This window comes from Loxodonta africana, chromosome 3 (genome assembly GCF_030014295.1).
Source record: "Loxodonta africana isolate mLoxAfr1 chromosome 3, mLoxAfr1.hap2, whole genome shotgun sequence".
In the NCBI taxonomy this organism is placed as follows: domain Eukaryota; kingdom Metazoa; phylum Chordata; class Mammalia; order Proboscidea; family Elephantidae; genus Loxodonta; species Loxodonta africana.
The window spans coordinates 3,828,655-3,842,030 of record NC_087344.1 but is presented as its reverse complement, the minus strand read 5'-3'; the positions used below and the strand labels follow the sequence as shown (position 1 = coordinate 3,842,030).

Genomic DNA, 13,376 nt, shown 5'->3' with positions numbered 1-13,376 from the left:
GTGCTAATGAGGAATCTACATGAATCGAGAGGCAGTCATTCAAACAGAACCAGGGGATACTGCATGGTTTAAAATCAGGAAAGGTATGTGACAGTGTTGTATCCTTTCAACGTACCTATTCAGTCTGTATGCTGAGCAAATAATCTGAGAAGCTGGACTATATGAAGAGCCAGGCATCAGGATTGGAGGAAAACTCACTGACAACCTGTGTTATGTAGATGACACAACCTTGCTTGCTGAAAGTGAAGAGGACTTGAAGCACTTACGGATGAAGATCAAAGACCACAGCCTTCGGTATGGATTGTATCTCAATATAAAGAAAAGACAAATTGTCACAACTGGACCAATAAACACGATAAAGGGAGAAAAGATTGAGGTTGTCAAGGATTTCATTTCTCTTGGTTCCACAGTCATCACCCATGGAAGCAGCAGTCAAGAGATCAAAAGACATATTGCCTTGGCCAAATTGGCTGCAAGAGATCTCTTTAAAGTGTTAAAAAGCAAAAATGTCACCTTGAGGATTAAGGTGCACCTGATCCAAGCCATGGTGTTTTCAGTCACCTTACATGCATAGAAAATGTGGGCAATGAATAAGGAAGACCAAAAAAGATGTCTTTGAATTGTGGTGTTGGCAAAGAATACTGAGTATACCATGGATTGCTAAAAGAACAAAAAAATCTGCCTTGGACGAAGTACAACCAGAATGCTCTTCGGAAGCAAGGATGGTGAGACTGCGCCTCACATACTTTGGACATGTAAAGAGGGATTGTTCCCTAGAGAAGGACATCATGCTTGGTAAAGTAGAAGGTCAGCGAAAGAGAGGAAGACCCCCAACGACATGGACTGACACAATTGCTGCAGCAATGGGCTTAAGCATAGCAACTATTTGGAGGATGGCGCAGAACCAGGCAGTGTTTTGTTCTTTGTGCATAGGGTCACTATGAGTCGGAACTGTCTCTCGTTGGTACCCAGCAACGTGTGTGTGTGTGTGTGTGTGTGTGTGTGTGTATATGTATAAATCATTCGATTTGTAATTTTAACCACATATAAGTGTGGAGTTCAGCAGGTGAAGTCTTCAAGAGTTGTTTCACAGCAGAATCAGCCAGTTTTTACTTTATTCCTCCAGCAGTGATTTTTGATAATAAGTGTGCAATGTCCAAGAGGGCAGCTTATTAGAGACGCAGCCAGGATTCTTAGGCGCAGATTTTTGTATAAGCACCTTCTGCCTCTCATGTACCAAAATTCTAGATTCTTCCTAGGAAAGCAGGGATACAGCATTAACCATACTGTGTGCATAAAGAGTTTAGACACAGCGAGCCATCTTAACATGCATTATGGTTGGAACCATCCTGAAATCCAAGTTCCTATACAATAATCAAGATCCAGCTTTGCCAGCAGGCCTTTATATGCATACAAAATCCCATGTCTATGTTAACTCTTTTCTGTGTGCTAGATAATGAAACTTTCTTACTGGAATGTCTAAGATAGCTTTACCATCAATTATGGCTGACCTAGGGAGCTCATTTCGCTGTGCACCAGCAATAGGGGTATTGCTCTTCTGCTTTTACTTTTCTGAGTACGTATATTCTAGCATCAGAATTTCTACATGACAGTATTTTCTCTTTTCCCTTCTCATGAATGCAAGCGGGCTGATGTTCTTTTTAAGAGACCGCGATTTAGGGGGACCATGCCACACGATGGTTCCTGTGTTCAGAGGTTGGACTGTGAGGCTTGTGTGCTCAACAATGAGTGTGGAAATCAGTGAAGTTGGGAGTGCAGCTTCTAGAGTGGCTCTGGGGTATCACTTCTTCCTGGAAATTGAGGCAGGGTGTAAGTTCTTTTAGAGAAAAGCACTGCTAACCTTTTATGTATGTTATAATCTTTCAAATTCATAGTTCAGTGTTTTTGGACTTCAGTTAACTCCTTGCCAACATTGGACTCATAACCTCTGCCTCAAAGTCACAGCACTTTTTTATGGCTCTGACGGAAGGAACTGAGGCATCTTATAACCTTAGTGTGTGTGAGAGAGAGTGTGTGTCTGTGCACACGTGAACTCAAGATTGGGTGGGTAGCAGCAATGAGGCTCAGGAGTGTAGGGAATTGTGTGGGTTTCTAAATTCTAATGTTTTTCTTTTCTAAGTTTGACTTTTCGATAATGTACTATTTCCAAGAAGTGGTACAAAGAGGAAGGGTAGATTCTGAGCTTGTGGTAACTATTACACCAATAAGTCAAGACCTTTATCTCTAATGGCCTGGTTTTTAAAGGTAGTGTGGCCAGCCGACCCTTCTTGCAAGTCGGGTTCCCATAGGCCTCTTGGCCTCACACATTCGCTGAGGAAAATAGAAGAAAAAACTGCCAGTCCTTCCAAGTGTTTTTATTTCTTAAAATCTCATTTAGGTTTAATCCTGTGCCTCCTGTAGTGCTGCGTGATATGAGCAGTAGAGAAGCCGGTAAAATAGTTTCTTCACAAGGCGTTGATGGTCTTAAAATGGGAAGAATTGTTTCATCTGTGAAGTATTTCTCTCATTTCTCCATTTTACCCCAGAGCTTTCTGATTAGAGAGGAAGAAGACTTTAGTGGTCACCGTGCAAATGTACACACAAGTTCCGTGTGTTAGTGGTGCAATTTAATCTATGAGTTAGTATGTGTAAACAGAGTAAGAGATCTGATGACTGAGACATAGAGTAGTTGTTAAAAGATCTCAGAATCTTGTTTCAGTTTTCTATGGATTGAGTCCAGGCCCCAGTGCTGCCTGCTTCACCTAGCCTCCTGCATACATAAGGCATATGTTTTAGGAATCAGTCGTCTTTGAGGATGTGGCTGTGGACTTCACTTTGGAGGAGTGGGCTTTGCTGGATCCTGTTCAGAGGAAGCTCTACAGAGACGTGATGCTGGAAACCTTCAGAAACTTGGCATCAGTAGGTAAGGTGACATTACTTCGTCACTTAATTACTTAGAGAACAAGCATTTATTGCTTATCAGGACTGTTGCAAAATTTGGAATGTGGAAAGGGGACTACACTCATCAGTAAGACAGGCCTGGTTACCACCGTCATGTAGGTAGAATCTCATTGTTTATCCAGGAGAATGAGAATTTGTGTATTAAACTGAGTTTTTCTTTTTATGTTGGTTAAAACACTTGTGTCTCCCTTACTGTCACCAGTGTGAATATAGCTTTCACAGGTCATTTTGGGGCCTGGAAAAGTTTGATTTTGAAAACCTTGTGAGGATTTTACTGTGTCTTTGAAGTTGCCGGAAACCCTGGTGGTGTAGTGGTTAAATCTGTGGCGGTCAACCAAAAACTCAGCAGTTTGAATCCACCAGGCACTCCTTGGAAACTCTATGGGGCAGTTCTTCTCTGTCCTATAGGGTCACTATGAGTCAGAATCAACTTGATGGCAACCGGTTTGGTTTTTTTTGATATGAAGTTGCTTTCCATTTTGACCCCTCGTGCCGGCTATTAATGAAGTCTTTAAACACCTAAACTCCTCAACATATTTTTTTTTTTTTTCTTCTGCTAACAGGTGCCTTCTTCCTTGTAAGATTTGTTTACTTTTTGCTTTTAGATGATGAGACTCCATTTAAGGCCAATGAGTCAGTTTCTCAACGGGATACTCCTGAGAAAAAAATATCCAAGGAAGATAAAATACTAAAATTTACAAGAAATGATTCTTGGTCCTCCATTTTAGGAAAAATTTCAGAAGGCCTTAGCATTGATGATCAACCTAAAGACCAGGGGTTACCTCTGAGGTGAGTAGCACACACAAGAGAACACAATATCCCAGGAAAGAATCTTAGTATTTCCTGAAATTAAAAAAAAAAAAAAGTACAAATGAGCACAAAACCCAGGGATGCCCAGCTCTGTCTTTGTTTAGTCACAAGAAATTTATACAGCAAATTTTTCATTAAATGTGGCTTAGACATGATTGTTTGAAACATAATTCTTTTGGAAACAATGATTTTTAAAAACTTCATATATATAAGAAACACTTTTAAAAATGGCTGTGGTCTAGTCCTCTTTCAAAACATTTATAATTCCACTTTCAAACAGTTCACACAGAGTAGAAATTTTGGGAAGGTCTATATTATGGAAACCCTGGTGGCATAGTGGTTAAGTGCTACAGCTGCTAACCAAGAGGCCAGCAGTTCAAATCCACCAGGCGCTCCCTGGAAACTCTATGGGGCAGTTCTACTCTGTCCTATAGGGTCGCTATGAGTCGACTCGACGGCAGTAGGTTATATTTATTACAAAAGGGTTATAATAGAATCCCAATAGTTAACAAATATTATTAACTCATTAATATTAATAATATGCTTAAAAAAATTTTTTTTTTTCCGTGTTTTAACAGAGATTATATGGGTGAGAGACTCTGTGAAAGTAATGAAGGTCATCAGTGGGGAGAAACATTCAGACAGATTCCAAATCTTAATCTGTACAAGAAAACAACTAGTAGAATTAACCCATTTGAATGCACTGAGTGTGGAAAAGTCTTTATGTATCCTTCCTCATTTAAGAGGCACATCGCAAGTCACACTGGACACAAACCATATCAGTGCCCAGAATGTGGGAAGGGCTTTGGTTTTCCATCAGAACTAAGAAGACATGTGAGAATTCACAGTGGAGAAAGACCTTATGCTTGTGAATTATGCTGGAAAACCTTCATTCATCTCCGATCCTATCGAAGGCATGAAAAGGTTCATAGTAAAGAGAAACTTTATGAATGTAAACAGTGTGGAAATACCTTCAGTTTTTTTGACTCCTATCAAAGACATGAAAGGACTCATAATAAAGAGAAGTTCAATGAATGCAAGGAATGTGGGAAAGCCTTCAAGTGGCCCTCGTCTTTAACAAGACATATGAGAACACACAGCCGAGAGAAACCCTATGAATGTAAGCAATGTGGGAAAGCCTTCAAATGGCCCATATCTTTACAAACACATATGAGAACACACACTGAAGAAAAATCTTACAAATGTAAGCAATGTGGGAAAGCCTTCACTTGGCCTATATCATTACGTACACATAGGAGATCACACTGTGGAGAGAAATCCTATGAATGTAAACAATGTGGAAAGGCTTTCAGTTGGCCCATATGCTTACAAAGACATATGAGAGTGCACACTGTAGAGGAACTTTATGAATGCAATCAGTGTGGGAAAACATTCCGTTGGCACTTTTCCTTACGGAGACATTTGATAACACACTCTGGAGCCAAACCCTATGAATGTAAAGATTGTGGGAAAGCCTTCAGTTGGCTTATATCTTTACGAGAGCATATGACAAAACACTCTGGCAAGATATTCTATGAATGCAAGGAATGTGGCAAAGCGTTCTATTATCTCCAGTCCCTTCGAAGGCATGAAAGATCTCACAGCAAAGAGAAACTCTATAAATGTAGGCAGTGTGGGAAAGGCTTCAATCAACTCTTCTACCTTCGAAGACATGTGAGAATGCACACTGGAGAGAAACTTTATGAATGTAAGGAATGTGGAAAAACCCTTAAATGGGCCTCATCTTTAACGATACATATGAGAATGCACACAGGAAAGAAACCTTACGAATGTAAGCAGTGTGGGAAAGCCTTCAATTGGTCTATCTCTTTACGAGCACATATGAGAATGCACTCTGGTGAGAAACCCTATGAATGTAAGCAATGTGGGAAAGCCTTCTATTGGTCCATATCTTTACGGGCCCATATGACTACACACACCGGAGAGAAACCTTACGTATGTAAACAGTGTGGGAAAGGCTTCAATCAGCTGTCATACCTTCGACGACATGTGAAAATGCATTCTGGAGAGAAACCATATGAATGTAAACAATGTGGGAAAGCCTTCAAGTGTCCCTCATCCTTACCAAAACACATGAGAACTCACACTGGAGAGAAACCCTATGAATGTAAGCAGTGTGGAAAGGCTTTCGTTTCTTCCTCAGCCTTACGATATCATGTGAGAACACACAGTAGAGTGGAACACTATCAGCGTAATGTGGGAATGCCTCCTGAAAACTAACGTATAAAAAAAAAAATTCACGTATAGCACTCTTAAAAATTCTCACCAGTAGAAGAATCTTAAAAAAGTTACAGATGTGGTGTTGTCTTTATCAGCACCTCATCCTTAAAGTGAACCTACTGGAAGTTTATTTAGTTCTTTAAGAAATAAGCATTAAGGTAAGAAAGAGTTCTGTAGGTACTCTTTTAGCCGTAATACAACAGGTTTCCCAGGCAGTGTTTTTTCTTAATATTGTTAATCGTTTATCTTTGAAGTTTAAAGTTTGCTGGACGCATAGGTATTTTGAAATATATTTTTAATAAACAATCAGGTTTAATTTTGATGAAGTTTTTTAGTTGTTTTGCAGGTAAGCAGTTATTAGTACAATGACACTTTGCTATTTGTTGGGATTTGCATATAGGCCTAGTGTGGTATAGGTAGTATCTGTCACCCATTATTTACATTCTTCCTTGTTGGGAAAATTTTAATTGCCAGAGAGGCCTTGTTCCATTTTCCTGGCTACTGGTGGTGGTGTTAGTTGCCATCGAGTCAGTTCTGACTCGTAGCAACCCTGTGTACAACAGAATGAAATACTGCCTGGTCCTGCACCATCCTTACAGTTGTTATGCTTGAGCCCATTATTGCAGCCTCTGTGTCAGTCCATCTCATTGAGGGTCTTCCTCTTTTTCATTGACCCTCTACTTGACCAAGCATGATGTCCTTCTCCAGGGACTCATCCCTTGTGACAACACGTCCAAAGTATGTGAGGCCTAGTTTCACCATCCTTGCTTCTGAGAAGCGTTCTGGCTGTACTTCCTTCAAGACAGATTTGTTCGTTTCCTGGTGGGTACTTGGTAATAATTAGTAATTATGCAAAGTTGTTCTAAAGGAGTGAATTGTTACTTTCAACCTTTGTTATTGTTATTTCAGTGTGGGTCATATTGGAAATTACATTTACCAGAATCCCTTCCCTGTATGGTTCCATGTTCAAACCTACTTACTAGTAGCTCAGTTGCATGAGTTTTGGAAAACAGAAGTGAGGAGGGTATTGTTGAAGTTTTGTAGCCACAATACAGGGAGACAGATATACGCATAGGTGCTTTTATAGATGCTTCCCTTTTTCTCAGAGGCGTAGGCTTCCAAAGACATCTCCACAAGCTCGGCATCAAGGAGCCCACTTCTGTAATGAGACAACCAGTTTGATTTCCTTGTAAACATTAACATGTTCTCCAGGCCACTGTTGGGACTGTCATGGTTGCTCATCTTTTCTGCTGCTCTGACTCTCCTGTATATCTTAGTGTGTCTCTATAAGGTCTAATTTGTATAGCGAACGCCTTCTTCTCTTAACGTTTCTAGTAGTTCTGCATTCCTGATGTCACCATGACAGCTACAATGGTGAAGCCAAAAACATAAACCATACAGATGGGTTTTGTTAGATGTGTACCTAATCCTTACATCAGCTGTCTTGTTATCTGACATTCCACATTTACAGCAATAGTAAATAATCAATGATCCCACCAGCCTGAACAACCTCCCCGTGCACAGCTCGTCCACGGCACGCAGAAGGAGGAGTGGTGCCGCCCCTGGGGTATTTAATCTCTGGAACCTGCTTCGTACCCAACACTCCAGGTTCTCCTGGCTCACACCTCCCTCCCTCCCACTGTCTCCTGGTGTGCCTCACTCTCCGTCCCCGTGCTTGCCTCGATCACAGGCACCATCTGGCGGGCATTGGGAGTGGAGCCTGAATGGCAGGCAGCACTCATGTCTGAGGGGCCACCCCCTGGCCAAAGCCGCCATGTACCACCCAGCCTGCACTGCCCCACTTCCTGCATCAAGTGCACTGCAGAGCCTGAGCTGGGATGCCGTGGCCAAGAACACCCGGCCAGCAGCCTGCAGCATGGATTTGGGATTCTGGCAAGCAGAGCAAGAACCAGCCCATGACTGCCAAGTATTTCACATAATGCCAGCTTCTGATAATGACCTGGTCTTTGGAACCTAACCATGTCGGTAAGTGAGGAGTGGGTGTAATAATTTAAAAAAATTAAAAAACCCACATGGTATTTTGTTTCTCTACTGGGTTTTGTAGTGTGTGCTGAGTCCGTCTTTCCATATGCAAACATGTATATATAGAAAGGGGGAGCTTTCTGATACAGCTGAATATAATCCATCCATATGTGTTCAGTTATTATGTTTGAGTCTGTGACATTAAAAACAATGTATTATCCCCCAGAAACAACCACATGTAGATATTTCTTAGAAATACCCTGTTTTTTCCTTCAATTCAGCTATATACTAACAAATGTTATTCTTATAATTTTCCAGAAGCTGACATGATATATGAAAAGATTTTATGGTAGTTATGGATTTCAAGTTAAGTATAATTTTTTTTCAATTATGATGTACATTTTGAGTCAACATTACCAGGTATTCATATATAAATTCAGACTTTTTTATGTAAACTTTATTTTTTTTATGTACTAACAATATGTGTTATTCAAATAACTTCTTATCCATTGTTAATAATAAAAAAATAATGGTTTGTTCAATGTTCTCTAGACAGAATCCTTCGGGATCACACCTGTAGCCAAAGATAGCTAGATGTATTGAGTTACAGCAATTAGAATAAACACGTTATAAAGGACAGTGGAATGTTTCAGTCAATGGGTTTATAAAAAGACTTATTAGATTTGGACATCTGTTTGGTGGTGGTTTGGGTGAGTGTTCAAGTGAGCCAGGCTTTCTGCTGGATTAGATACTTTCAGGCCATGAATATAATTGTTTGATTAGAAATCTAAAGTTCTTCTCTAGACAGCGAAATGATTGAGTGGTGCTAAAACTCATTAGAGACACAGCAGCTAATCATGTTAGCGAGGAGAAAGTGAAAACTTGTTTTAATGATCCACAAAGACCAAAAGTGATATTTTCCTTTTTCAAAGTATCATTTACATACATTTAGACTTTCAGAGCTAGCTAGATAAGAAAAAAGTATAGCTGCTTTTTGTTTTATTAAAGAGCAAACGTTATCCAGTCTTCCTCCATCTGTTCTGTGTCATGTTCTTGTAGCACTGTGGATACTGATGTTCTTTGGCGACCTGTTTCTCATGTGAGCCTCTCTTGCCCCATAGTCATCCCTTGTGTCATACAAAGGAAAGAAGTTAGTCACAGTGCATTCTTGCCCACACTTGTGTAGCTCATATTAACAGAGTACAGATAGGACCCCAGTACTCTTTTAGAGTGATGGAGTGTTCTGTATCTTGGTAGTGGTGGCATAAATAGTCATATATGAAAACTCATGGAGTTACCCTTAAAATTGCAAATTTTACTGTATGGATACATTGTGTGTGTGTGAGTGAAAATATACACAGCAAAACATACGTCAGCAATCTCTACAAGTTAGTGACGTTGGTTAGGTTCTTAATGAAGGTGTCCTATTTTATCTGTAAAGGTGGGGAAGATGGTATGCTTATACAATCAGGAGGAAATTATTCCAAATTCACACTGGTAGTATGAGGGAAAGTTGAGATAACAGAGGATACAATGGCCTCAGTCAATATTCTCATAAAAGTTTCTGCCAAGCTTATTAATATGTGCTCGTGATTTCTGTCCTATGTGAGCGCAAGTTGTTTGCATTTTTAAATTATGTCATAACGTTCATTCTTACAAAGCACGTGTGGTGGTAATTGGTCAACAAAGGTACATAACCAAGGAAATTTTATCGAATATCTGTTTCAAAATCTCCTCAGAGCAATTCACTATCTTGACTCATTTATGTTGTTATACTTAATGTCACATTTTATTTTCCGATGTTAAGCTCAATGAACATACTATAGGAATAGAAGGATATGTTTTGCAATTTTTATTACTGTTTATTTGTGCATGCGTAGTGGTTAAGTACTACGGCTGCTAACCAAAGGGTCGGGAGTCGAATCCGCCAAGCGCTCCTTGGAAACTCTATGGGGCAGTTCTGCTCTGTCCTATAGGGTCGCTATGAGTCGGAATTGACCCGACGGTACTGGGTTTGGTTTGGGTTGGTCATGGTTTACGTGCAGAAATATATAAAACTAAAGGTTATATTTTTTTTCATCCATCAACGTATTGAAGTACATCTTTGTTGCCTCCGGGTTTTGGCACCTATGAATAAAACTGCTGTAAACAATTGTGCAGATTTCTTTTTGGACATAAGTTTTTCTTCATTAGGTTACGATGTTAATCACCTGTTCCAGCTATGGTATTTTTATTGGTGCATATAAACCAGCGTCCTCTGGTATCTGATGGTGCAGCTATTGATTTAGAAAATGCATTTGCTGGTCAAATGCTTTTTGCCAAATTGATATAATGAGGATCGATTTCCATTTACTTGGCAGGCACCAAAGTGAACTTTTACTGTGTTATGTTAGGGATAGGTCAACAGTCCAGATCTTGTGCAAGGTAGAACCCAGACTCCTACTTGTCCGATGGTGGGATATCAATGCTGTGAAAGTTGATGGACCAAGATTCACTCATTTTAGTTTCTAGGGGTTCAGATGTCTGAGAACACCATGAGATACCTTTTTATAATGTGTGCAACAAGTTGTGACACCCTGTAGTGCCAACCAAAAGAAAGGGGTCTCAATTTGATAGGAACCTTAGATTATGGAGGACTGTATTGGAGTGCTCTGCTCAGTCATTTATTGGTGGCACAAACCAGTGCCAGTTTTGAGTATGGCCCAGAACAACAAAAACACTACAGTTGGTTCACCAACTTGCCTTGTTTTTGATGTCCTTGACAGTTTTGAGGTGGGCTGGTCAGGTGTTTTGTTGAATGTTCATGTGATGCTACTCATTATTAGACTGGGGCAGTGAGTCCTGGGGAGGAAGACCACAGAAGTAGAGGGCAATTTTCATCACAAAGGGTGGTGGTGGTTAGCTGCCATCAAGTCAGTTTTGACTCATAGAGGCCCTGTGTACAGCAGAGCAAAACACTCCCCCGTTCTGCATCATCCTCACAATCGTTGCAGTTTGAGCCTGTTGTATCAAGGGTAGATACTTATGAATATGACATCACAGTTGATCACCTGGATGAAGGAATACTTATCAAGTTTCTCCATTGTGAAGTCATTCTCCCTTCTTCCAGCCCTTGCTTTCCATTTTGTACTCTTTGAAAGGAAGTCACTATGGGTACAGTCCACACTTACCAAGCAAGGCTTTAAGTTTCACATCCTGAAGGTCAGAGTACATAAAGTATTTGGAATTCTGGAAGGTAGATTTGTCACTTTTCTCCCACGTATTTATGTATGTACATATTCAGTCCTTTATATCATTGTGGACTCATGGATGTGTAATTTTTGTACTTTACCACTTTTAATGCCCATACCAAAAAAAAAAAGTTGCCGTCAAGTCAATTCCAACTCATAGTGACCCTATAGGACAGAGTAGAACTGCCCCATAGGGTTTCCAAGGAGCAGCTGGTGGACTCGAACCGTGGAACTTTTGGTTAGCAGCCAAATTCTTAGCCACTGCACCACCAGGGCTCCTTAATGCCCATAGTTTCCTGTTTTCTTATCTAACCCTTTACTGCCTTATGGTTGTTTTTTGTATCCTTGAGTGCCTTCTATTGCCTCTACATCAATGAGCTTATTCAGTTTTTCCATCTCCGTTTTTATATTTGTGCCTTGTCACAATTTGTAACATTTGTCCATTAGTCTCCTAACTTCATCCCCACCTTTGCTTTAGTCTTAGGTGTATTTTTGTATATTTAAATGCTCACCGTTTGTTTACTGAAACTTTCCCAGTTGTCTGCTGAGCTGCACCCTCTATTAAGGCCCAAGAAGGATTGATGGGTGCAGAATTCCTTATGTGCATCTGTGTTGAAAGTTTTTTCTGTACCCTTTATATTTGAAGGACAGCTTGGCTGGATATAGAGTCCTTGGGTCATGGTTACCATCACTAAGTGTTTTTTTGTTTTTTTTTAAATTCATTCCAGTCTTGTCTTTTTTTTAATGTTAGTTTTGAAAAGCCTGATGCTAGTCTAATTTGTGTTCTGTAAATTATTTGATCTTTTTGACTGGGAGTCTTGAGTATTTTACATTTATCTTAGAAATTTAATGGTTTTTCTTGGATATGTGTCGGAATTGATCACCCTAGGTTACTTTTCCCAAGTACCCAATGTGGAAAAGAGCCCTGGTGGTGCAGTGGTTAAGCGGTGGCCTGCTAACTGAAAGGTTGGTGGCTCAAACCCACCAGCAGAGTCACGGGAGAAAGATGAAGCAGCCTGCATGCATAAAGATTTTCTGCCTTGGATAATGCTATGGGGCAGTTCTGCTTTGTCCTGTAGGGTGTCTGTGAGGAGTCAACACAATGGCGATGGGTTCGTTTGGGTTTTGGACCCAATATTGGGTGATGTTGAGTTGATTCCGACTCATAGCGATCCCATGTGACATAGAACTGCCTCATAGGGTTTTCACAGCTATAATCTTTTGGGGAGCAGATCGCCAGGAGAACCAACAGAACCACTTGCTGGCTTTGAACTACCAACTTGTTGGTTAGCAGTGAAGAGCCTAACCATTGCACCGCCTGTTGAAACCTGTTGTGTTTGAGTCAGTTCTGACTCATAGTGATCCTATAGGGCAGAGTAGAACTGCCCCATAGGGTTTCCGTGGAGTACCTGGTGAATTTGAACTGTTGGCCTTTTGGTTAGCAGCTGTAGTTCTTAACCACCATGCCACCAGGGTTTCCACTGCACCACCAGGGCTCCTTTAAGTACCCAATAGTATTTTCAGTATGTAGATTCAGGTCCTTTTATGTTTCTGGAAATTTTTCTTGGCATTAAATTAGCTCTTGTGCATTATTTTCCTTTAGGGGTTGTGATAGTACACATATTTTTCTTTCCCTGACTTTCATTCCCAGTAGTCCCCATTTTATCATTTTTATCTACTGGGTATTGCCCTGCCGTTCCTCTTTGAAACTATGGACCTATCCTGTGCCTAAACAAATGAGACTTAATACTCATTAATGATTCCTGACTGAATTCTTTATTAGTATTGCAGGTATGAAGTATTGATGTTCTAATTGCATGACTTTTTAATTCATTAATTCTCATTCTACTATTAGGAAGAGCTCTTTCTTCCCTATTTATATGACTTTTGGCTATTAGTTTCTAAAATAGGTTATGACTGTTTATTATTGATTTTGATGCTTCAGTGTTTCCAAATTTGGCCAGTGGGAGACCTTTCAAAGTATCTTTCATTTCTAAGAATTAGCACAAATAGTTGGAAAATAAATATATAAAATTAATTCCTAAGATTAGAATAATAAATTACATGAAAAATCCTAGTGGAATAAGAAACAAATTTTTCATGACTGGCATCAAAGCAGACTAAAATAAACAAAGACTAAGAAAGTTCTTT

At 40.0% G+C, this 13,376-nt stretch overlaps 1 protein-coding gene across 7 annotated transcripts in view; it reads left to right on the top strand.

Moving 5' to 3' along the window:
* Positions 1-10,147, top strand: part of LOC100672478 (zinc finger protein 14) — a 39,393-nt gene extending 29,246 nt beyond the window's left edge. For 6 of the 7 annotated variants that reach the window (XM_010601239.3, XM_023540933.2, XM_064280218.1 and 3 more), the window contains 3 exons: positions 2,797-2,923; positions 3,567-3,750; positions 4,350-10,147. In XM_010601239.3, the coding sequence (XP_010599541.1) occupies positions 2,797-2,923; positions 3,567-3,750; positions 4,350-6,012 (1,974 nt within the window). In that variant the 3' untranslated portion in view covers positions 6,013-10,147. The remainder of the gene's footprint in view (positions 1-2,796; positions 2,924-3,566; positions 3,751-4,349) is intronic. The other variant, XR_010321162.1, reaches the window with a different exon arrangement.
* Positions 10,148-13,376: the final 3,229 nt, after the last annotated feature.